Source organism: Sinohyriopsis cumingii, unplaced genomic scaffold (assembly GCF_028554795.1).
Source record: "Sinohyriopsis cumingii isolate HCF-2022 unplaced genomic scaffold, ASM2855479v2 utg001759l, whole genome shotgun sequence".
NCBI lineage: Eukaryota > Metazoa > Mollusca > Bivalvia > Unionida > Unionidae > Sinohyriopsis > Sinohyriopsis cumingii.
In genome coordinates this window covers 262,412-289,761 of record NW_028316045.1, presented here as the reverse complement: position 1 = coordinate 289,761, position 27,350 = coordinate 262,412, and the positions used below count along the sequence as shown (strand labels likewise).

The window sequence follows — 27,350 nt, the reverse complement described above, 5'->3', positions numbered from 1 at the left end:
CACATTCTTAGACTTTACACAAGAATTTATACACTTTGTTTTGCTTTCCACTATATGTATTGTATTTGTGATCGATTTGATTATGTTTCCTTACAGAGAGAAAGCCGTGTTATAGGTATTCATATCGGAAAACAACCTTTAGTTTTAGTTCTCCAGTGTGCTTGTTATGTAGCTTACTACAATTATCATTGGCTCACCCATAATAAAGTACGACACGTATTAGACTTTTTGATATATATATATATATTTATATATAATCACAAATGCCGTTCGCACTCGGCCAAAATGATGATCCAAAAGTTAATGTATTGACTCTATTCATCAATTGTTCTGAAAAAACAGTATAATACTGTACTTAGAACTCTCCTTCCTTACCAACAGAACAATTCTTTCCACTCCAACCAGTTGGACAGATGCAGTGATAAGTACCATTAATATTCGAACAACTTCCACCATTTACACACGGATCATTGGCACACGGATCAATGCCTGTAAATAATGGCAAAATAAATACATTTTACTGCTACGTGCGACATGGGCAATAACATTAAAGAAAACATTATTAGGGGAATCAGATGTTTTCGAGATCTAATTCCGCATAAACAGTGAAGATCATATTATATACAAACTTTGAATTCTATCAATCAAGAATGAGATATATCTTAAAATTAATTTAAAAACAACAATATTTTGATAGTAAAGTATATTCACATTAAAATGCAAGATGATGTTCTAATAAACTTGTCTGATATGCATTCAGCGAAGACTTAAGCACTATAAACGATGCTATTTTTATACTTCTTGGTTCCTAAGAAGTTTTTCATTACTTTAAATACATGATTAGTTAAGTACCAACATGAAGAAAACTAATATTTCTTTCATTAAAAGAGAACGAGCCTTGCCGAGTTTCCATTTAATTAAACATTTCTACAACGAGTGGTATGTCAGTGATACAGCGTACATACTATACTTATATTTTATCTATATGACATACAACGACATATATTTGAACTTGAAATTACATTGGAGTTACGATTTTCTACAGGTAACTGTATTCACCGTGTCAGCTACGAAATATAGTTCTACGATTTATTTTATTACATTCATATATGCATTAAGTCTTAAATTACTGTTTAATTTCGTACGTTCATTATATATATATATATATATATATATATATATATATATATATATATATATATATATATATATATATATAAGTATGCCGTCTGCACCTTAAATAGATACATATTGAATATGGTCAATAAGTCTCCTGGGAGTAAGACATTGAAACTTCGCTTCAGTCTGACCATTGAAATAATAAAAGAAAAGCTACTCTAAAAATATCTTAGAATTTCGCTATGTAACGGCATTTTAAAATTGACAATTTTACAATTATTGTGAACAGTAATATGTTCTCCGTGAATGATTAGCCGCGTCCTTTGTAATAGATATAATACCATTTCGCAGTTAATGACACTTACGTTTGCATTTCTTATTTTTACCTGTCTGATTGCCGATTGTGACGGATGAAACTGAAACATTTTTGCCTTCTATAAGGAAAGTCTCATTGTAACTTTCTGTAACATATCGAACAAGAGAACTTCTGGCTGTGTCTGTGTTCTGAGTGATTACGTTGAAATCGACCTTCAAACTCCCATTACTAAAATATACAATATTAGAAAATTACAGTGTTAATGTTATACTGAAAAGTCAGCTCGATTATGAACATACACGAGACAATTAATGTCCTCCGTTTCCATGGACTGCAAAGTACTACTGAAATGCAGAGATAGTCATAACTAAATGTTTTCTCGCGTAATGGCGACGAAAAATAGTCAAAGCAGATAACAAAGTACACTGTACAATCGTCAGTGTAAAATGAATGGACTAGACATCTTCACATTTTGCTAAATGTTTGATAGTGGATCTGAAGACAAATTCTAAAGATGAAATAATATAGCTCGAATGTTACAGGAATATACCGACCTAATTGCCATGTAATGTAGTATTTGTAATAAACTTATTTAGAGAGGCATGCCTTTAAATGCCCAGTTTAAATACATACGTCTTGACATATTACGTGGCGATGAGACTTCAATTACCCACCGTATATTCCTCTGTCTTTACTTATTATGTGACACTGAAACTAGCTTGAAATTTTTGACGATTCCTTAGATCATTTGAACATGTACAACATTATAAAGGTTCGATCTGTTAAATATTATTGCATTTGTTTGAAACTATCTTGCATTTATAATGGATGATCGATATATTTTCATGTTCCACTTCATTGCTGAGTGTATCACCTCGTAATCAATACATATTTGTATTTCACAACGAGTACTTAGATCCATAATATGATATTAATGGGATATATAAAAAATTGGTCAAAAGTAGGAAAAATAATATTGGATGGAAGGCAATCTGTTTGTGATTGAAATTATGCTATAATTGATTTTACTTATGCAGCAAAAAAAAAACACCCATAAACTCTTAGGAACACAATACTGTCTCACAGTCATATTTGTTGTAGAATGAATGAAAGATAAATCGGGGGCTTGCCCATTATTTTAGGTCTCTATCCTCTGGTTCAGATGTTAAGAATAATCTAGAAGTTTTGTTTAAGCCACAGATTAAGCTTGTAAAGTTTCGTTCGTTAAATTAGTCAGTGAGTTCTTAATGATAAACTGGGATATTACATTAACATTTCATATTTATACACTTTCGACTTCCCTTTTTATTTAACTGTTTCATTTACTACATCAGTCAACAATGAGGAACATATAGTACTGATTACGAGTTGCATTTAACAAAAAGCCAACATATCAGTTTGTTTTTCAGTTGCTCCAAATAAACAACGATGCATCACTTGTACATATTTCTAAATCGACGCTAATGAGCCCAAGTGGAAAATATATGGGAGAGCTATTGTTCGTAATCTGGACTTTTTAATTCCGGCATATATTCAAACGGTAGATAGCTGACAAAACACAAATCAAGATACGACTCATTGACTTGAACAGCATATAGGTTGTAATAGTATGAACCACCTGAATAAAATGGATTATTGTTTAACAGGGTAGTACTGCTGCTTCTGCTGTTCTAAAAAGAAGCACAACGTTCTAATATTTACAAATGTGTGAATATCACAAGAACATGTAACTGACGGTTAAATATTTTGTCGAATATTACAAGTGTTTGCAAATTTATTTAATCATATTAAGTGGCGAGTTATGTTTTACTTTTATGAAAATATCTTTCACAAGCAAGTGTACTTTGCAATGCATACAGAAATATGTCAGAAAATATATAAATTACTTACGTAATGTCTATGATCTCAATGCTGACAAAATCGCCTTTAAGCTTTTCTTGAAAGTATTCCCAAAGCTGAAAGATACAGTGTATTCGGATTTATATAACGTAACATGCAGAAGCTTAATTTACAAGTTATCAGAAAAAATTCTAGTATTGCTGGAAACTCACATTATACTTTAGCAAATGCATAATTTTTGTAAAGTTCATTCCAACTTGTTTGTATGAAATATGGATGTATAAGCACTATGAATTATGACTCGATCATTTTCCATTGGTATTTTAATACTACCGCATAAAGTAAAAGGATGCCATCAAGTGTGAGTCCTAAGGACAGGACTTAACACATGTTTCCACCTGATTCATATCGTTTTTCATGTAAGTGAGATTTATATAGCTTACCGTTATGTTCAATGCTCTTTTATATTTGTAGTAGGTATTGGGTTCCGTCAGGCTCTCATTGGTCAGTAGGCTATAAGCGAATACGAGCGTTAATGTTAGAGAATTTTTCGCCGCATCAGGTGTACAATTATAACCGTTTCCTTCAAACCCAGTATAACATGAACAGTTGTAACTTCCATTTGTGTTCCTACACGTCTGTGGGCAATCTGATATTCTCTCGAAACACTCATCGATGTCTTAAAACAATAAAGAGAATCAGTAAATGTAAGGCATCTCTATAGCAGTCTAACATTCCATCCCAAATATAATTAATTTAAAAACATTATATAAGCTGCAATTTGAGGTAGCATGTATGAAACTGTCACTGAAAAACACCTACTAAATAGGTATTTCACAGTATAAGAATATGAGCAAAACGGTATTCATGTTTAAGCAGATCGTATAACTGATATTGATATATCCTATTGTAATAAATGCACTCTACGTCAGAGTTTTGACTTCATCGATAAGATTACAAAGTAACATTTTTAAGACAAAGAAATTCCTCGCAAAATATGTTTCATAGAGAATACTTATTCAGTCATAGTAAATTAGGATAACTTCTACTACATCGCATATCCAACCTTTCTAGATACAACATTTATATAAGGTGCGTTAATGTTGCCTGCCGGCTTATGTGGCGGTCAGACAGAACGATCTCCCTTTAAGTACAGGACTTGACGACAAAAAATATGAATCTCCCAGTTAGTACTGAAGCGAGAGAAACGCTATGTATATAACTACGGGGGACTGGGGAGTATATGTGTATTTAGATTGGGTACGTTTTCTTTATTTATTCTACGAATACGTTACCCAATCGCAATACCTTATAGAATAGGTGAGAGCTGTCGACCAGTGTGGAAGAATGATCAGTTGAACTGCGTTTATAGGTCCTACCAGATCGATGCGGATCCTCTAGGATGACAAATATCGGAGATAAAAGGAAGAAAAAGTAGACTAAGTGCGTAATAAACTCACTTGAGCTGGGATTATTTCCCTATATGCGAAGCAAATAATGCCATTAATCCCAGAGGTGATAGTCTATTCCGATATATCCTCCTATCAGCGTTTGAGAAAAAGAAAGATAGGCGGTCTTCCTCGACGCGACGCGATGTTTATGAAGATAAAATCACGCGATGCGCCTGAATAAAACATGTTTAGAGTACTGACCTTTACCTGTTCGACTAAAGCGAAGAAATACAGACATGTACACGAATGTCTACATTATACAGAAATCCGCCACAGAAAATATATTTGAGGCACAGCTATAGAGACCTACACGGTGGGTGTGGTTAAATATATGATGAGGTAATAGTTGTAGGGAAAGAGTTCCACAGATCGTGCGTAAAAGTTAAAACATTAAAGTGAGCTCCTTGACGCTTCGGATGCCTTAAAACAGAAATTCACATATAAGTGCCCGTTCGTAATGGAATTACATATATATGGGAATTATATAAGCCATTGAAACTTGCGTGTATAAATTAATTATAGTCCGAACTAATATGAAGTCGCTTAGGGTTCACGTGTAAATACCCAGATGTGTGAAGACAACAAAGTATTAGCAACTTGCACAGGCAGAACTATGATGTGATTGAAAGATAAAAAGCTGGAACTCTATGTCTTCCACGTAGATTCCCGCTTCGAGATGTCTCTCGCGTAGAGAGCTTGGTTCTTGGCACAAGCGAATGTAGTAACAGATACGTTCTTAGAGTTTGCCGCCATTTCTTATACCTCAGGGGAGATCGCACTTCCTGACATATACATAGGACGGGAGACAAGTTATTACTCCATTTAGGTAAAAGTAGTATCTGGGAAGTTTGGATTTGCAAGATAGTTGTAGTTCTGGCAAGGTATTAAGTTAGGATAACTTATTAGAAGAAGAATTTGTCTTTGATTCATTGTTTTGGACCTATATTCTCTTGCATTGTTCCATTACAAATCGTAAATGGCCAAATCAGAATACATAGTGAATTTTTTTTATAACAAACTGCGATCTTTGAGGAATTGATGAACTGTTTAATCGCAATCCCTTTGTAACAAATTTCTGAAAATGAAATGGTGTTCTAGATTAACTTTAGGAAAATTGAAGGAAGATATATTCTACACTGCAGAAGGGAAGTTGTATTTACTAGTACATAATAAATACTACTAAATGCAACTACACTATACATACAAATAAAACTCTCTTTGTCCCTCGTTGAAATCATCAGTTGAAAATGTATCTGCACTCTTAATATCATGTCCAAAATTGCTAATGTAAGTATAAATGTCGTACGTTTTCCTGTTTACACAAATATTTCTCACTGACGCAAAGTGGAAATTATCTCATGCCTCTTCAATATGTAAACTAAATTAATTTGGATCGAATAATTAATGTTATTTTCAGATTCTATAGGTAGCTCCTAAGACAATAGCAGGACAAGTAATGAAAAGATACCTAAGCACTCATATGACTCTAAAGTATTTTTAAAATCTCATCAATGCTTTAGAAGTAGTCATAAAGAATGACCTTTACTTACCATATGAGCAATTAATTCCTTTCCATCCTGATGTACAGTTGCAAGTATAGGAGCCATTTGAATTTTTACATGTTCCGCCATTTACACATGGATTATTGCTGCATTCGTCAACATCTGCAAAGATCATGACATAAGAAATCTCTTTTTGTGACTTTGATTAAACTATTTGAACCTTCGAACCATCGGGGAAAAAATAATCTGATCGGTATTTTGTATGTTTAGACGCTTGCTATAATTTAAATGTCTCTGCTTGATACACTCTAAATGAATCATTAAGGCATTAAAAAGAAGGTATTAATGTTTCCATGTAGACATGTGATAACCGTTTAAGAAGATTGTGCAGGTTAAACTGTACAGTTAGCTTGCTTGGAAAGACACTAATGGGAAGTTTGTAAGGTCTTTTGCATTGAAAGTTTTCTGAGAGGAGGCTATTTTACCACGTTATTAGACTTTAAATAAGAAAGTATAGACTTTGCTTTGCTTTCCACTATATTTGTTGTGTTGATGATCGATTTGATTAAGTTTCCTTACAGAGAGAATGCCGTGTTATTGTAGTTATATTAGAAACCGTCCATTAATTTTAGCACTCCAATGTGCTTATTTTAGAGCTAACAGCACGGATACAATTATAGCATCAAATCAACATACACTGACTGCAGAGTCCTTTCAGTAATACAACAGCGTTTGTGATTGATTTGGATACGGCAAAGTAAATTACAATTATCACTGGCACACCCATAATAAATTACGAAACGTATTGGACTTCTTGTTGTATAAATATATAACGGTACGCATATTGTGATACATTCCGTTCGTTATGTACATAAAGTTTAAATAAGAAATTTAAAAATATTTTTAAAAACCTATTTATTGATTGTGTTTTGGTCTCCGATACAATGAGATCATGGTCAATTAAGTTAGCAAGAGAACATTACAAATTTTATATTTTGATATTTTAGGAAATATTGCAATCATATAGTGTTCATATTATTCAGTGAACTAATGTGTTCAAAGGTATCGATATCACATTTATATTCACGATGCCGTCAACACCGATATAACTACTTTAACCTTTAAATAGGAAATATATTTGCCGTCAAGCATGTTATTCAAAAAGACATTTTCATGTCTATGGATGTTTGATATTTCGTTTGTGTTCTGGTCGCTCACAAGTTATTGTACAAACCCTCATCAATGTTTTAAAAACAGTAATACAGAATGACATTTTCTTAACGTACGAACAATCAGATCCCCTCCATCCAGATGTACATGTGCAAGTGTAGGAGCCATTTTGATTTGTACAATTCCCGCCATTTGCACATGGAGTAGTGACGCACTCGTCGATATCTGGAATGATTTATGACTGTTGTTGTTCTTGTTGTTGTAGGGTTTAACGCCATTTTTTAGCACACGATAGGCTATACATGGCGGCCAGTATTAATGGTGGAGGAAGAACCCGGGTAAACCCGGGAAGAACCACAGACCCACGAGAAGCTACTGGCAAGCTTTCTCACATACCCACATTGGCTGAATCCGAGACTCGAACCCACGCAGACAGAGGTGAGAAGGAAATGATCCGTAACGGAGAGCGCGTTAGACCACTCGGCCACTCGGGGCCCCGATTTATGACTGAAAATTAACCTTGTTGCGACCTTGATTAATCAATTTAAATCTCTAAAGTATTCTGAAAAAATAAATGATCTGATCGAACATTTGTACTTTTCCACGGTTGCTGGAATTGTAATCTCTCTGCTTGGTCTACATTAACTAAACCAGAAAAGCACTAAAGAGAACGTATTAATGTTTCTATGTAGATCTTCATTCAGAAATATTTGACATTATTGCTCATCTTCAACTGCATCAATGGAAAGGTTTTAACGTCTCTAGCATATAATGCTATATGTGAAGAGGCAGATACTCACATTCTTAGACCGTACAATAGCGTGTGTACTAGAATGTTTTGGATTCCACTAAAAGTCCTTTGCTTATCATGGATTTGTTTACATTTCCTTTCTGAGAGAAAACCCTTGTAGAAGTATTTGTATCAGAAAAATACCTTATTTACGCATTGTTAGGATCCTGTAGTTAATTGCACTTAAGAATCGATACCATTTCTTCCACATATACTGGCAATATAAAACTTCCGCAATACACTGCAATCGTGATTAAAGTTGAATACGACAAAAAAAGTAACATTTTGCATAGGGTCACCTATAATAAATGACGAAAAAATTAGACTGCTTGTTGTATATGCCTGATACAAAAGTCAGGCTTACCACATGGCAAATAAAATTTGTTTCTAACCGTGTGAATATGAAGAGACACTAATATTTATTATGACTTGCATCACCTTTATTACTCAAATAGGAAATATATTTGCGGGTGGGCATGTTATTCAGACATAAATGTTCATGTCTATCGGTATTTACTTTTTTTTTAGTACCTTATCTTGCGTTACCTCTTTGCTCTCTTTCACCATCGGGATTAAAATTTCTTTAGAACGTACATATATTGATGCAGATAATTAATTGGATATCGATACATTCACAGAAAACTAATTTCAGACAAACAAATCAAGAGCTTCTATGTACATACTTCAAACAAAATCGATTTCGACGTGAATCATGCACATTTTCAGCTATTGAACCGTACATGAACCTGTACTGTTTTGATATTTAGTCAATCCATTACGTTCATATTACATTCTTTAACAAAAGACATGTTACAAAACATGTAACTATAAGATTTTACTAAACTTCTTTAATTAAAGATTGTGACTCACATCTCAATTATATGCAGGCTATTAAATAATGTTTAAAATTTGGTTTTTGATTGAAAACTTAAATCATGTGAAAATTGAATTATAAACACGATCTTTTTCCGAACGAGTATGCAAGCATATCAATGCTACATAATTCACGTTTCAATGTAGGCATGAAGCGAACATAACGTTTAAATTAAAGATGTTATGCTATGATGACTATTGCATGCAAATGCGTCTAGAAGGTTCTACTTTAACCCTAGCACATCAATGTTCATCGTATGAATCCGTGAAAGAAAAGTGTCATTGAAAATAAAACCCTCATTTTCATACAACATTAATCATTAGTTTAGCTAAATACGCAATTGAAACCATTACATTTAGGAGCTAAACAAGTCTAAAAAAGCCAATGTCCTGAAACTTTAATAAAAGCATTGATGAATTTATTAAACACTTGTAGCCATCCAACAGCTGTTTAGTGTAAATAAAGGGGAGGTTATATGTCTAAAATGTTCTTGCAGTTGTGCATACATTATGCATTCGACAGTCGTCAGTCATCTACCTATCATCCTGAAAGTTAAAACAGTAAGAAATATTTAATAATATTTTGAAGTTCTATTCTTCTTTTAATACAAGAAACGATTGGGATGACGGTGTTCATTTGCTGTAGTCTGCCGTTAGGGGATCTGTTGAACAATCATTCGGTTTTCATCCTTTTGAACTAGTTGTTGGACATGTCCGTGGAAAATGGAATATATTAAAAGAGGAACGTATTTTAGCTTAAGAATCGGAAATTAATATCTTTGAGTTTTTCTCTGCTTTCAATTTAAATTGTAAAGTCTTGTTTAAATATGTCGTGATTTAATGGCGGTGTGTTGTATCGTATGCAGTGATTAAAAAAGGCACTGGACATTGAATCACAAATGCACATCGCACTCAGCCGACATGATAATACAAAAAAGTAATGTGTTGGCTCTATTCATCAATTGTTACCAAATACCAGTATAATACTGTATTTAGAATTATCCTTCCTTACCATCGGAACAATTCTTTCCACCCCAGCCGATTGGACAGATGCAGCGATAAGTACCATTAATATTCGAACAATTTCCACCATTTACACACGGATTATTGGCACATTTATCAATGCCTGCAAAAAATGGCCAAATAAATATATTTTACTGCTACGTGCAACTCGGGCAATAACATTAAAGAAAACATTCTGTGGGGGAATCAGACGTTTTCGAGATGTAATTTTGCATAAATAGTGAAGATCATATTATATTCAGACTTTGAATTGTATTAATCAAGAATGAGATATACCTTTAAATTATGTTCAAAATAACAATATTCTGATAGTAAAGTATGTTTAATTGAAAATACAAGATGCATTGCGAATAAACTTGTCTGATATGCTCTCGGCGGAGACTTAATCACTATAAAATATGCTATTTTTATACATACTTCTTAGTTTCTAAGAAGCTTTTCCTTACTTTAAATGCATGATTAGTCAAGAAACAGAATGACGAAAAGCTAATATTTCTTATATATATATATATATATATATATATATATATATATATATATATATATATATATATATATATATATATTATGTAAGCAATGACAGTGATATTCCACGAGATGTTTATCTCTTTCATTAAAAGAGAACGAGCCTTACAGAGTTTCCATTTAAATAAACATTTATGCAAAGAGTGGAATGTCATTGATACAGCGTACATACTATACATATATTTTATTTATATCACATACAAAGACATATATTTGAACTTGAACGTTCAATGGAGTTACGACTTTCTATGGGTAACTGTATTCACCGAATGACTGAACTCCTGATATCCCTGCGAGTGTGTCCGCCAGGAAATGTAGTTCAAAGATATTTTTTTTTTTCACAATCATATATGCATTGTTGAGTCTTAAATTAATGTTGAAATTCGTAGGTTCATTTTATGGTCGTAGTAATGAAGCTTACTGACTTTGGTTCGATACACAAATTACAGGCATGTTAACGGTATTTTTGTCATTCAAAATATATAATAAAATTAACGAGTAGAGTGAGCAAAGTTATTAATTCTGTATTTTATCTATCTATCTATCTATATATATATATATATATATATATATATATATATATATATATATATATATATATATCGTCTGGACATTATATAGATACTTATTCAAGAGTAAGACTTTGAGACTTGTCTTCCGGTTGAATATTGAAATAGTAATACAAATTTACTCTAACAATATCTTAGTATTTCGCTATGGAACGTCATTTTGAAATTGACAATGTTAAATTTATTGTGAACAGAAATGCGGATTATATATAGTAAACCCTCAGTTAGTAGTGTTCTCCAGTAAATGATTAGGCACGTCCTATGTAATAGTTAGATTACCATTTCGCAGTTAATGACAATTACATTTGCATGTCTTATTTTTACCTGTCTGATTGCCGATTGTGACGGATGAAACTGAAACATTTTTGCCTTCTATAAGGAAAGTCTCATTGTAACTTTCTGTAACATATCTAACAAGAGAAATTCTGGCTGTGTCTGTGTTCTGAGTGATTACGTTGAAATCGACCTTCAAGCTCCCATTGCTAAAATATACAATATTAGAAATTGACAGTTTTAATGTTATACTGAAAAGTAAGCTCTATTATGAATATACACGAGACGATCAATGTCCTATGTTCAGTTGGACTGGAAAAGTATTACTGAAATGCAGAGATTTTCATAACTAAATGTTTTTCTTGGGTAATGGCGACCAAAATTAGTCAAAGCAGATGACAAAGTACACTGTCTATACAATCGTCAATGTAAAATTAATGGACTAGGCATCTTCACATTTTGCTAATTATTTGATAGTTGATATGAAGACGAGTTCTAAGGATGAAATATAGCTCGAATGTTACCGGAAATTACCGACCTAACTGCCGTGTATTGTAGTATTTGTAATAAACTGATTTAGAGAGGCATGCCTACAAATGCCCAGCTTAAAAACCTACGTCTTTACATATTACTCGGCGTTGAGACTTCAATTACCCGACAAAAATACGTATGTCTTTACTTATTATGTGGCACTGAAACTAGCTTGAATTTTTTGGCGATTCCTTAGAACATTTAAACATCTACAACATTATAACGGTTCGATCCGTTGAAGATTATTGCATTTGTTTGAGACTATCTTGAATTTATAAGGAATGATCGATATATTTTCATGTTCTACTAATTTGTTGTGTGTATCACCCCGTAATCAATACATATTTGTATTTCACAACGAGTACATAGATCCATAATATGATATTAATTGGATATAGAAAAAATAGGTCAAAATTCGGAAAAATAATGTTGGATGGAAGGCAAACTGTTTTAGATTGAAATTCTTGCAATAATTATTTTACTTATTTAGCAAGTAACATAAACTCTTATCGACAGAATACTGTCTCACAGTCATATTTGTTGTAGATTGAATGAAAGATACTTTGGGGGCTTGCTCAATATTTAAGCCTCTAACCTCTGGTTCGATGTTAAGAATGACCTAGAAGTTTTGTTTAAGCCACAGATTAAACGTGGAAAGTTTAGTTCATCAAATTAGTCAATTATTTCTTAATGCTAAACTGGGATATTACATTAACATTTCATATTTATACACTTTCGACTTCCCTTTTTATTTAACTGTTTCATTTACTAAATCAGTCAACAATAGAGAACATAGATTATTGATTACGAGTTGCATTTTACAAAAAGCCATTATATCAGTTTGTTTTTCAGTTGCTCCAAATAAACAACGATACCTCACTTTTACACATTTCTAAATCGATGCTAATGAGCACAAGTGGAAACTATATGGGAGAGCTATTGTTCGTAATCTGGACTTTTTAATTCCGGCATATATTCAAACGGTAGATAGCTGACAAAACACAAATCAAGATACGACTCATTGACTTGAACAGCATATAGGTTGTAATAGTATGAACTACCTGAAGCAAAAGGAGTATTGTTTACCAGGGAAGTACTGCTGCTTCTGCTGTTCTAAAAAAAAGCACAACGTTCTAATATTTACAAATGCTTGGATATCACAAGAACATGTAACTGACGGTTAAATATTTTGTCGAATATTACAAGTGTTTGTAAATTTATTTAATCATATTAAGTGGGAAGTTATGTTTTACTTTTATGAAAAAATCTTTCACAAGCAAGAGTACTTTTCAATGCATACAGAATTATGTCAGAAAATATATAAATTACTTACGTAATGTCTATGATCTCAATGCTGACAAAATCGCCTTTAAGCTTTTCTTGAAAGTATTCCCAAAGCTGAAAGATAAAGTGCATTTGGGTTTAGAAAATGTAACACGCAGAAGCTTTAATTATAAGTTATGAGGATACATTGCTAGTACTGCTGGAAACTCAAATTATATTTAGCAAATGCATATTCTTTGTAATGATCATTCCAACCTGTTTGTATGCAATATGGATGTATAAGCACTATGAATTATGATTCAATTATTTTCAATTTGTATTTTAATACTACTGCATAAAGTAAAAGGATTCCATGAAGAGCATGAGTTCTAAGGACAAGACTTAACACATGTTTCCACCTGGTTCATATCGTTTTTCATGTAAGTGAGATTTAGATAGCTTACCGTTATGTTAAATGCTCTTTTATATTTGTAGTAGGTATTGGGCTCCGTCAGGCTCTCATTGATCAGTAGGCTATAAGTGAATACGAGCGTTACTGTTAGAGAATTTTTCGCCGCATCAGGTGTACAATTATAACCGTTTCCTTCAAACCCAGTATAACATGAACAGTTGTAACTTCCATTTGTGTTCCTACACGTCTGTGGGCAATCTGATATTCTCTCGAAACACTCATCGATGTCTGAAAAAAAAAATAAAGAGAATCAGTAAATATAAGGCATCTCTATAGCAGAGTCTTAAATTTCGTTCCAAAAAATAATTAATTTAAAAACATTATATAAGCTGCAATTTGAGCTAGCATGTACGAAACTGTTACTGCAGAACATCCCTAAATATGTATTTGACAGTATAAGAATATGAGAAAACAGTATCCATGTTTAAGCAGATCGTATAATTGATATTGATGTATCCAATTGTAATAAATGCACTTTACGTCAGAGTTTTTATTTCATCGATAAGATTACAAAGTAAAATTTTTAAGACAAAAAAATTCCTCGTAAAATATGTTTCATAGAGAATACGTTTTCAGTCATTGTACCTTAGGATAATTACTACCACATCGCATATCCAACCTCTCTAGATAATACATTTATATAATGTGAGTTTAATATTGCCTGCCGGCTTATGCGGCGGTCAGACATAACGATTTCCCTTTAAGTACAAGACTTGACGGCAAAGCCTAAGAACCTCCCAGTTAGTACTGAATCGAGAGAAACACTGTCTATGGATATTACTATGGGGAGGCTGGGGGAGTATATCTGTATTAGGATTGGGTAAGTTGTCTTTATTTATTCTGCGAATACGTTACCCAATCGCAATACCTTATATAATAGGTGAGAGCTGTCGACCAATCTCGAAAACTGATCTGTTCTACTGCGTTTATAGGTCCTACCAAATCGATACGGACCTTCTAGGATGACAAATATCAGAGACAAAAGCAAAAAAAGTACACGAAGTGTGTAATAAACTCCTTTGAGCTGGGGTTATTTCCCTATATTCAGAGCGAATAATACCCTTACTTCCGGAGGTGATAGTCTATTCCGATAGATACCCCTGTCAGCATTTGAGAAGAAGAAAGATAGGTGAACTGCCTCGAACAGACGCGATGTTTATGAAGATAAACGCACGCGATGCGTCTGAAAAAACATGTTTAGAGTACTGACCTTTACCTGTTCGACTAAAGCGGAAGAAATACAGACATGTACCCAAATGTCTACATTACACAGAGATCCTCCACAGAAAATGGATCTGAGGCACAGTTATAGAGACCTACACGGTAGGTGTGATTATATATATATATATATATATATATATATATATATATATATATATATATATATATATATATATATATATATATATATATATATATATATGATGAGGTAATAGTTGTAGGGAAAAAAGTTCCACAGATGGCGTGTCCAAGTCAAATCATTAAAGTTGGCCCCCGGACGCTTCGGATGCCTTGAAACAGAAACTCACATATATGTGCCCGTTCGTAATGGAATTACATATACATGGGAGTTATATAAGCCATTGAAACTTGCATGTATACATTAAATATAACCCGAACTTAATGTGAAGTCGCTAAGGGTTCACGTGTAAATACCTACATATGTGAAGACGACAAAGTATTAGCAGCTTGTAAATGCAAAACTCTGTTGTGATTGAAAGAGAAAAAGCTTGAATTCTTTGTCTTCCGCGTAGATTCCTGCTTTGAGATGTCTCTCGCGTAGAGAGCTTGGTTTTTGGCACAAGCGAACGTAGTAACAGATACTTTCTTAGAGTTTGCCGCCATTTCTTATACCTCAGGGGAGATCGCGCTTCCTGACATATACACAGGACGGGAGACAAGTTATGACTCCATTTAGGTAAAAGTAGTATCTGGGAAGTTTGGATTTGCAAGGTAGTTGTAGTTCTGGCAAGGTATTAAGTTAGGATAACTTATTAGAAGAAGAAATTGTCATTTTTTTTTTTGACCTATATTCTCTTGCATTGTTCCATTACAAATAGTCAATGGCCAAATCATAATAGAGAGTGAATATTTTTATAAGAAACGGCGATCTTTGAGGAAATGATGATCTGCTTAATCGCAAAAAGAGGAAATTGTTTCCCTTTGTATCCTATTTCAGAATATGAAATGATATTCTATATTAACTTTATGAAAATTGAAGGAAGATTTATTCTACACTGCATAAGTTGTATTTACTAGTATATAATAATTACCACTAAATGCTGCTACATTATACATATAAATATGAGCTCTCCTTGCTACGCATTGAAATAATCAGTTGAAAATGTATCTGCTCTATTAGTATCATGTCCAAAATTGCTAATGTAAGTGTAAATGTCATACGTTTTCCTGTTTACACAAATGTTTATATCTGACGCAAAGGGGAAATTATATCATGCCTCTTCAATATGTAAACTAAATTAATTGGACACAAGAATTAATTTCATTTTCAGATTCTATAGGTGGCTCCAGAGATAATACCAGAACAATTAATGAATAGATGCCTACGCACTGAGATATATTTTATAAATTCTCATCAATGCTTTAGAAGTAGTCATACAAAATGACCTTTACTTACCATACGAGCAATTAGATCCTTTCCATGCTGATGTACAGTTGCACGTATAGGAGCCATTTGAATTTGTACATGTTCCGCCATTTGCACATGGATTAGTAGTGCATTCGTCAACATCTGCAAAGATCATGACAGAAAATAATCTTTTTTCTGACCTTGATTAAACTATTTTAACCTTCTAACTATTCTGGAAACAATAATCTGATCGGCATTTGTATGTTTAGACGTAGACTTTTTTAACCGTTTAACAAGATCGTACAGGTTAAACAGTACAGTTAGCTTGTTGGGAAATACATTAATGGGGAGTTTTTAAGTTCTCTTGCATTGAATTTTTTTCTGAGAGGATGCAGTTTAACCACATTCTTAGACTTTGCGAGACAAGTATACACTTTTGTTTGGTTTCCACTATATTTATTGTGATTATGACCGATTTGATTAGGTTTCCTTACAGAGAGAAATCTGTGGTATAGGTATTTATATCAGAAAATATCGTTTAGATTTAGTTCTCAACGTGCTGATTATGTAGCTTACTGCAATGACGAAATTATAGCGTTGAAGCAGAGTCCTTCCTTAATACAATAGCATTTGTGGTTAATTTGGATACGGCAAAGTAAATTACAATTTTCATTGGCTCACATATACTAAATTACGAAATGTATTGGTCTTTTTGTTGTGTATATGTTATATATACACAACAAAAAGACCAATACATTTCGTAATTTATTAAGCAGATTGTGACTAATTCCGTTTCATATGTACTTCATGATTAAATAAGAACTTTACAAAATATTATGTTTAAAAATCTATTTCTAGATTGTATTTTGGTCTTCGATCCAATGAGATCGTGGTCAATTAAGTAAGCAAGAGCTATATTACAAATTTTATATTTTGATACTTTAGTAAATATTTCAAACATATAATGTTCATATTATTCAATGAACCAGTGTGTTCAAAAATATCGATATCACGTTTATATTCACGATGCTGACAACACCGATGGAACTACTTTAATCTTTAAATAGGAAATATATTTGCCATCAAGCATGTTATTCAAACAGACATTTTCATGTCTATGGATGTTTGACATTTCGTTTGTGCTCTGGTCGCTCAAAAGTTATTGTATAAACCCTCATCAATGTTTTAAAAACAGTAATACAGAATGACATTTTCTTACCGTACGAGCAATCAGATCCCCTCCATCCAGATGTACATGTGCAAGTGTAGGAGCCATTTTGATTTGTACAATTCCCGCCATTCGCACATGGATTAGTGACGCACTCGTCGATATCTGGAATGATCATGACTGAAAATAAACCTTGTTGCGACCTTGGTTAATGTATTTTAATCTCTTAATCATTCTGGAAAAATAAATAATCTGATCGAACTTGTATAAGTTTCCACGGTTGCTGAAATTGTAATCTCTCTGCTTGGTCTACATTATCTAAACCAGAAGGCACTAAAGAAAACGTATTAATGTTTCTATGTCGATCTTCATTCAGAAGCATTTGACATTATTGCGTATCTTAAACTGCATCAACGGAAAGTTTTTAAAGTCTCTTGCACATAATGCTATATGTGAAGAGGCATATAATCACATTCTTAGACCGTATAATAGCGAGTATACTAGAATGTTTCTGATTCCACTTAAAAGTTCTTTGCCTATCATCGTTTTTTTTTACATTTCCTTTCTGAGAGAAAGCCGTAGTAGAAGTATTTATATCATAAAAATACCTTATTTACGCACAACATTGTTAGGATTGTGTAATTAATTGCACTTAAGGATCGATACCATTTCTTCAAGATATACTGACAATATAATACTTCCGCAATACACTGCAATTGTGGTTAATGTTGGATACGATAAAATAAATAACATTTTGCATTGGGTCACCTATAATAAATGATGAAAAAATTAGATTGTTTGTTGTATACGCCTGGTACAAAAGTCAGGCTTACCACATGGAAAATAATATTTATTCTGATTTGCATCACCTTTATTCCTCAACAGGAAATATATTTGCGGTTGGGCATGTTATTCAGACATAAATATTCATGTATATGGGTATTTATTATTGTTTTTGCACCCTATCTTTCGTTACCTCTTTACTATCGTTCTCCATCGAGATTAAAATTTCTTTAGAACGTACATATATTGATGCGGAAAATTAATTGGATGTCGAAAAATTAACTGAAATCTAATTTCAGGCAAACAATTCAATAGCTTTTAGCTATGTACTTACTTCGAACACAGTCGATTTCTACGCGAATCATGCAAATTGTCAGCTATTGAATTTTACATGAACCTGTAATATTTTGATATTTAGTGTTATCCACTCCGTTCATAGTACATTCTTTAACAAAGTACAGGTTACAAAACACGTGCTTTTACGATTTTAATAAACATCTTTAATTAGAGATTCTGACTCACATTTCAATTTTATGCAAGCTATTAAATAATGGTAAAGAGTTAGTTTTTGATTAAAAACTTAATTCATGTGAAAATTGAATTATAAACGCGATTTTTTCCGAACTAGTATGCAAGCATAACAATGCGAGACATAACGTTTAAATTAAATATGTTATGCTATGATGACTTATGCATGCGAACGCGTCTAGATTATTCTACTTGAGACTTAACACGTCCATTTTCATTGTATGAATCGTTTTCATGCAATATCAGTCATTAGTTTAGATATATACACAAATGAACTAAGCATGTAGAAACATTTCAGTGTCCTAGATTGTTGTAAGTTTTTAGACATTTATCGGAATTATGTCCGACACGAAACCAAATCCGTGCATGATCACCTTACTTGTCATATTACATAAAAGGCCGTTTATGGAGGAGATATAATAACACTCTTTATGTAGAAACATATCATATTCTCACTCAGCATCACCACTTGTGACAGCATAATGATTGCACTCCACTTTGAAGTATACCTTCTCTCTACATCTCCCTTTGCACATTGATTACATTCCCTATCTTATGTTTTCATAACGGACAATATTGTAACCAAAACAATAATGTGTTTTAGAATATGAAATGCCCTTATGGAATATCGTTGATGAAAAATGAAGGGATATATCCACTAGATTGCATTATTTCTATTTGTATTGTAATTTGGAATAAATTTTGTTAAATATTATATACTAAATCTGGAAGCAAATGTTTGACGGTAGTATTGCGTAAACATTTAAAAGAAGAACTTAGGTTACAATATTCCTTATCTTTTTTATTGTAATTCTGAAATGTCCAATAGAAGGAAAATGTTTTCTGGTTCAATTAAATATATTGTTAGTTACGAGGACTAGCAATGGCTACATACATTTTCCATATGGAACTAGAATAGTTTAGATCAAATGCTTCTTATCATTTTCAGGCAGCTTACATAGCATACATACACATGTCGCTCAAAATGTTGTGCATGAAATCGCTCTTAACTATTTGTGGCAGCATCACTAAATCATATTCTGTACTTACCCTGTGAGCAATTTGTGCCTCTCCATCCGGGCGAGCAGTTACAAGTGTAGGATCCATTTGTATTTGAACAATTTCCCCCATTTGCACATGGGTTCGTGACACATTCATCATCGTCTGTAAAGATCAAGATTGACAATAATCTCTAAAGCTACACGATCCTGTAGTTGCCAAAACACTATTTAAGCCTTCAAATCAGTCTGGAAAATTAATACCCTGAAAAATGAATACTCTGATTAAAAGGTTGGAGTTCTATATAATTGAGATAATCGTTTTATTTGATGTTTATAAATCGAGCACTAAAGAACAGTATTTCAGTTTTAGTGTAGACTGTTCTTATAAACCTAATACAAATTCTAACATACAATTGTAGTAATTACTTGGTTCAAAATGCAACGGAGATTTGTAATGTCCTGATTCATTAAGTGCAGTCTAATTTGCGGTAATATGCAAAGTAAATAAAGCGTTCAGATCCGTTCTGCGGTTTACCATATAGACTAAATAAAGATTTGTGTTGATCCACAAGCATGTACTTTGTTTAATGACGATTTGATTAGGTTATTGAGAGAAAGCTGTTGTATAAGGTTTTGAAACAGAAAACGGTCTTTTATGTTTAGCCTCCACGATGAAGAGTATCTAGATAATTGCACTGACTCAGCAACATCATTGCACCAATACATACCGAACATAGATCGTTCTTTAATAGAAATGCAATGGTAGTTAGATGGGATGCGATGAACAAGATCACATTTTGCATTGAAGAACCGCTAAGAAATGAAACAAAATGTTTAGAGTTTTTATGTAACGGAATACCGCTTGATATAAATTGATTTTGCAAATATATAGGTCAATTACTTAACTATGAAATACCTTGTACGAAGGATAATCTATATATTTATTTTCAGAATCTATTAATGTATTATATTAGCAAACGAAACTTGAATAATCCGGATGTAAAGGGTCCTTTATCGGACTTGATAATAATGGGGACACATATCGTATGCTAATGTTCTGCAATTTGGGAACCAGACATATTCAGAGGTGTTAAAAGTAATCAAATGCAATTCTGACGGCGATATATATATGTGTATTTCAAGTAACTTGAAGGATTAGGTTTCGTTTTAGGGATTTGTCACGCTACCGTTCCACACTACATATTAATGGAAATGTCTCACATATTGATGAGAACTGTTATGCACTCATATGAGATAATACCCTGCAGAATGCTACAACCTTTTTAAGTTATTGGATGATAAATGAGGGAATACACGAACATTATTTGTCATAGACGTATTATTAAGTTAAGGTATATATTCTAACTTTGTATGTATATCGTAACATGTTGACAGCGTTAGAATGTTTAAGTTAGCGTTTTCTCAAACGCGTGAAGAATTGTATGCATACAAATATCAAAATGGTTTCAAAATTATACTATTATCAAAACCATAAGACACTTCTAAATGTTGAGAAGTATAATTATTTAGGATTAAAATTGTATGTCGGTACATGTATTTGAAGCTAGTAGTACATGCACTGGTAACGTGACAGTGTTGCTACTTAGTATCGATTTTGTGTGATTGTCCATTATTGTAGTAACGTATATCTTGTAGCAGACGGATATTATGGAGTTTGTTTACTAATCCATCTCTAGAAAACCTGTATGGCTTTCCCTCAGGACATATTAAGTTTGTTATTTTCAGAGTTTTATAATGCATAAATATTTGCTATGTAGTAAAGAAAATATATAGAAGAAATATTCATGATCTTGGATTTATTTATGCATATATTCGCTAGTTAAACATCCAAACATCAGCAGTTCTTTCCTCCCAATATGAAATACTGTAAAAAATCAAATATGTCATTCTTGGGACGATTATCACTATTGTCCCATTCTTGCATCATATCGTTTATTGTACGTTTCACAACCACAACAACAAATGAATTCATTTGTTTGTTGTCCCAAGTTAAAATATTGCTTTCCCCAGCAGAGTTGTAACACGTAAGTGGGCTCTAATGTAGCACAATCGCTTATATATGTTTTAAACTCAATTAATACAAAGTCATATTATGCACACACAATATTTTGCTCCAGGATTTGCTCAATCGGTATAACTTACGACATATTTAGAAATAATTGAAAAAGTATGAATATTTAGGTGAGTAGCCCAAGTAATAAGGTGCCTTACAACACAAAACAACAATTATACCTCTTTGTCAGATATGTTCAGTATGCAACACACAAGCATGAATACTTTATTAACAAGCCTGCCAACGTATATTAATAAAGGTACGAGATAAGTTAATATTACGGGCGTTTTGAAAAACCTGTCTTACTACACTCCGTGTAATCTGCTATTGGAAACTTAACGGATATGTTAAGCCATGTCGATATAATCGATAGAAAGGATGGGACAAGTGTATTTATCGAAGGCAGAGCGTTGACATTCTGTGCCGTTTTGCTTTAAATACAGTAGTGAAATTGCAGTAACCAGCTTAATTGCTGGGGATATAAGTATATTGCTTTGGTCAAATATTGCATCCATGAAATATCTTCAGCAACTAAATGTTGCTTTTTCTCGGTCAATAGACGCGCAATGAGTAAAGCAGTGCCATTCGTTTTGAGCGCGACCCTATGAAAGTATGGCATACAAATAAATCAGAGCATCACTATATAGTTATAAGCCACTTTCGTCTCAAAATGATGAGCACTCTTTTGTGAATTAACTGAGACGTGAGAACATATTACAAACGGATAATGAGCGTTTGCCAACTACAATATCGATTACATCGTAGTTCTTGAACAGTTAATTTATCAAAACAACTTGTTTGGTACTAAATCACTGCATAGCGTGAGGAACATATGCACTGTTCTGGACCAAGTACTAGCTAATACTTGTTCATGTAAAATAATAATCACTAAGTTTTCGGTCAAGACAGATTACCAGCTTGTTAGTTTTGTCTTCAATGTTGGAGATGGGTACTTGAAAAACAAAGTACGATACGCATGTATTTTGATATACATATCATATTCGTATGGCTGACAAAATGGATCAATCCCACCACATACATTAAATAGTCATATGTATGTCATATCTGATTTATATTATCCATGATTCGTTTGATCATACGACAGACATGCGGATAGTAATTAGCGATCATTAGGCAATTCTGTAATTACGTGTATTTTGGAACTGAAATGCTATATAATGATTCAAGGTGCACTGAAATCTGAATGATCTTTAAAAAAAACATTTAATCGTCAATTTGTTCCGTCAAGATGATATCCTTATCATATGCAAGAAATATCCGATTACAGGAGACACGACATGCGTGACGTTTGACTAATGCCCTCAAAATGTTATGAATTAAAATATCCTTGTGCTGGTTTACTACTTACCAATAGAGCAGTTGATCCCATGCCAACCGACAGGACATATGCAGATGTAGGAGCCATTCGTATTTGTACAATTTCCGCTGTTTTCGCAAGGAGATGTCTTACATTCGTCAATGTCTGAATGTGTACATATTGAAAAGACGTACATATTTCAAAAACAGGATGAAGTGCAAAGTTTCCTTAACAAATGGAGGAAAATAGCTCAAACAATAAAAATCCACATGTTAACATGACGATAATTTCAATGTTTGACAAGTATTATATTTAAGGTCTTTTCCTGTCGAATGTTTAATAATAACGGGTGGATAAACGTTTTCTGATCTTGGAGTTCATATTAATGTAACATAAAATAAAAAATAAACTATAAAAGGAAACACCGTAATATACCTAGAAACAAGTTTTCATACTATATCTAGATTGAAATCAGCGCCAACAACTTTTATTCTAACTTCTGCTTGCTATTCATTTATAACAGGCCACAAATATGGCATGTTTTCCTTACCCGCTGAGCAATTAATTCCATTCCAACCATTTAAACACTGACAATGATAGGAACCATTCGTATTCGTGCAGGTCCCTTGTATACATGGAGCAGATGAACACTCGTCGATATCTGGAATAAAAACAACGCAAGGATGCAAGTAATGCATTAATGCAAATCGATTTTGATTTTGATAGTGTGCTACAGTTTATATATATATATATATATATATATATATATATATATATATATATATATATATATATATATATATATATATATATATATATATATATATATATGCCATTCTATTTATAATTATGTCTATCTATCTATATATCACCATATTATTATTTTAAAATATTAAACTACTTTATTGAAATACTACAACAGATAATACAATTTATTTCCAGCTATATTTCTGATTTCTGAACTGCATTTTGAATAATGACATCACATATTCGATATAGGCTATTGCTTTCATGTTTATAAGCTCAACATGTATTATCATTATTTTCTTTCACCGTGTAGCTAATGGCATGGAATAATGTATTTGCTGCTTTACATTCCTTCTTCCACTTAAATATTACCACCAATTATCTTCACTTTCCTCTTTAAGTGCGGTAATATCTACGTAATATAACAAAATGCATCCGATACAGATTAACGATATTTTACAATGACTTACCAACACAGTTAATTCCATCCCCAGTATATCCTGGGTTGCATACACATGTATAATTTCCGAGCATATTTGTACAACCTTGTGGACAAGTATCGATCCCCTCAAGGCATTCGTTGATATCTAAAAATGAAACGGAAAAATGAACCGAAAATCAAAGCATTATTATAAATATACGATTCTCTTGGATTGCTTCCCAAGTTTCGCCTAATGTTCCCTACAACAATATAAAACTTTAAAATTTGTATTTATTTATTTAATGTGTAGTTTGTTCTGAAAATGATTTTGTCCTATTTAAAACCATTCTGCAATGGTCAATATTTGTTTTGAAGTATGCGGTACCCTTACTAGTTATACATAGAAATAAATACTTTAAATCTACGTACCGACACACCCGACGTTAGCATCAAGCGAAAATCCAGCCGAACAGGTACATATGTAAGAACCGGGAATATTGCTGCAAATCTCGTGTACCCCTGTGCATATGCTAGTGCTGGTTGATTTGCATTCATCTACATCCTCGCTGCAATTTTGACCTTGCCATCCGGCTGTACAGTTGCACGTACCATTGACATTGTCACAAGTGAGGGTATTGGAAGGAACACAGGAACAGTTTGTCTCACAATTAACACCATAACGATTTCCAGGGCACGCTGGCAAATTGAAAGGAAAATATGGATGAAAGCACAATAAAAAACATAAACATTGTTTAGCTTCTGACATTCTTCTGTGTATTTCCTTACCCGATGTTTGAAATTTAGAGGTACACTTCTGGTTAATTCTTGAGTGATAAATTGATAGGCATATACTAATATACACAGTAAACCATCATATATAAGGTATAAAAACGCGACATAAATTTTCTTTACTAGTTTGTTACCTTGCCGAAATTTTGAATTTTTAGGTAGCGCGTCTGGATATGTCAGCACTACCAACTTGTATGAAGCGAAAACATTGATATACACAAATTTAACTATTATTTACATTCCTTGCCTGACAAAAGCGAATAAATAATACCTACAATTCTGGCTTGATCATTTTACTAACAAATTTATTTTAGGTATAATCTGATCGATTAAGTTTGTGTCCTTGCTGCCTTATCTTCAATAATAATAATAATAATAATAATAATAATAATAATAATAATAATAATAATATACAACTTATAATAATACTAAGATAGCAATGCGAATGATATATTAAACTGTTATCGTTATTAGAAATACTTACGTAATGATTTGAACATACGATTACCGAATAGAAAGTATCATATTGCTAGGTGTACTTAATCATAATGTAGACAACACATTCTAAAAGTAGCCATTGATTGTATGACTACCAATTGTTGGAAATAGTCAACCACTGAAAATATTAGAAGTAATGAATCATTTATTTAGGTCTGCTACATACGTGCGCAAAGCCCGTCGCCTGTTTTACTGTAACCAAGGGAACACTGGCACAAGAAAGATCCGGGCAACTCAGTACAGCTAGAATGTTCAGGACAGATCGTTTGGTTCTTGCATTCCTCTGTATCATTTTGGCACGTAGGACCTTCCCATCCAGATTTACAAGTGCAGTTGCCATACAATGTATTGCATTTGTCTGTGTTGTCTTTATTGCAAGAACAGTTTTGCTCACACCTGTTTCCATACTTTCCTTCCTGGCAATCTGCAAAGTGTAGTATTTTTCTAGTAAATAAATTCATGGAAATACCGGACAAAGTATTGGACTGAACCAAGTAATAAAGCATCAAAAGAATAGCTCAATATTTGATAAATTTCATGCCATGAAACTCATTAAAGGCAATACAAATGTTAAGCGTGTATATAACTATGAAGAAACTACATTAAGCATTTAAAATAGCTTGAATGATGGGTTCGAGGTGGGGTGCTGAAAATGAGATTAAAGCATTAACATTTGACATATATACACTATTGGTAACCTATGTAACATAGGTTAGGAAAATTTGCTTCTCTTTGCACTTTTTGTAGGATGTAATCCGTGCACAATATGAACAAAATCCTTATTCATTTGATTAAAACAAATGAATCTTTTAAGTTCTGTATATATTATCAATGCGTTTTTCCATGTTGTATGCATATATTATGATGCTGTCAATCTTTCAGTCTGTGTGACTGTCTTTCAGTGAGTCCAATATCACGTTTCCCCTTATAGCATTGACGAGGACATATTTTAAACTTTGTCAGTATCTGATGGAGCTATTAAATATTTGCACTTTAAGAATGTAAGCCATGTTTAAATGTATCAATATGTCAATTAGAATGATATTATGGGCGATACTTTATTTATGGAGTCACATAAATAACATATGAAACACACCATACGGATTCGGATGTATGATACTTGAGAAAGCAATATCTTTGGATGGGTGAGAAGTAATATGGAATGCAGATGGCCATAATTAACATTGCGATCAATATTTGTAGTTCTATTTGTAGATGTGTTTCTTCATCTCCTTGTTTTAGAAACGAGAACAATTAGACTTTTTCTCAGCTGTCTTGCGCCACTGCTACAACTTCCTTTGTTCTTGAACAAACCGCCATCACGTGATACTTGCCAGTCAACTCGTTTATGCTATGATGGAATCTCATTAATTGCTTTAAATGACCAATCCTTGGCTCTGCATGCTACATTGTGCTCTAGACTAAATGAACTGGGACTACATTCTTCATTACTTAAATGTAAACAGAAGCGAAAAAAGAAGAGTTGTTTCAAAGCTGCCGGCGTAGAACAGGATGAAGAATTCCATTTATCCCCATTATGCCCTTTCCGAATCAACAATTTAAAATTTTGACCGTTAATTTAGATAATCTAGTTCAAATCCCTATTAAATCGTCAACCTTTGTGTCAACTATCCAATAGATGCTTATGCGTATTACTTTATTCAGTGCCCAACCAGTAGGACCACCGGAAAAGCGCACATAAAGAGTTAATTTAATC

The 27,350-nt window shown here is 32.9% G+C and overlaps 1 protein-coding gene across 1 annotated transcript in view; it reads right to left on the bottom strand.

Annotated features, from left to right (window-relative positions):
• Positions 1-27,350, bottom strand: part of LOC149771578 (uncharacterized) — a 122,477-nt gene that overhangs the window by 24,012 nt on the left and 71,115 nt on the right. The window contains exons 35-51 of the mRNA XM_089948329.1: positions 25,800-26,057; positions 24,776-25,042; positions 24,396-24,512; positions 23,729-23,839; positions 23,230-23,343; positions 19,836-19,949; positions 17,526-17,639; positions 16,355-16,468; positions 13,709-13,944; positions 13,315-13,379; positions 11,502-11,659; positions 10,073-10,186; positions 6,276-6,389; positions 3,718-3,953; positions 3,326-3,390; positions 1,506-1,663; positions 376-489 (exon numbers count right to left, since the gene is read on the bottom strand). Of these exons, the coding sequence (XP_089804455.1) occupies positions 376-489; positions 1,506-1,663; positions 3,326-3,390; positions 3,718-3,953; positions 6,276-6,389; positions 10,073-10,186; positions 11,502-11,659; positions 13,315-13,379; positions 13,709-13,944; positions 16,355-16,468; positions 17,526-17,639; positions 19,836-19,949; positions 23,230-23,343; positions 23,729-23,839; positions 24,396-24,512; positions 24,776-25,042; positions 25,800-26,057 (2,469 nt within the window). The remainder of the gene's footprint in view (positions 1-375; positions 490-1,505; positions 1,664-3,325; positions 3,391-3,717; positions 3,954-6,275; positions 6,390-10,072; positions 10,187-11,501; positions 11,660-13,314; positions 13,380-13,708; positions 13,945-16,354; positions 16,469-17,525; positions 17,640-19,835; positions 19,950-23,229; positions 23,344-23,728; positions 23,840-24,395; positions 24,513-24,775; positions 25,043-25,799; positions 26,058-27,350) is intronic.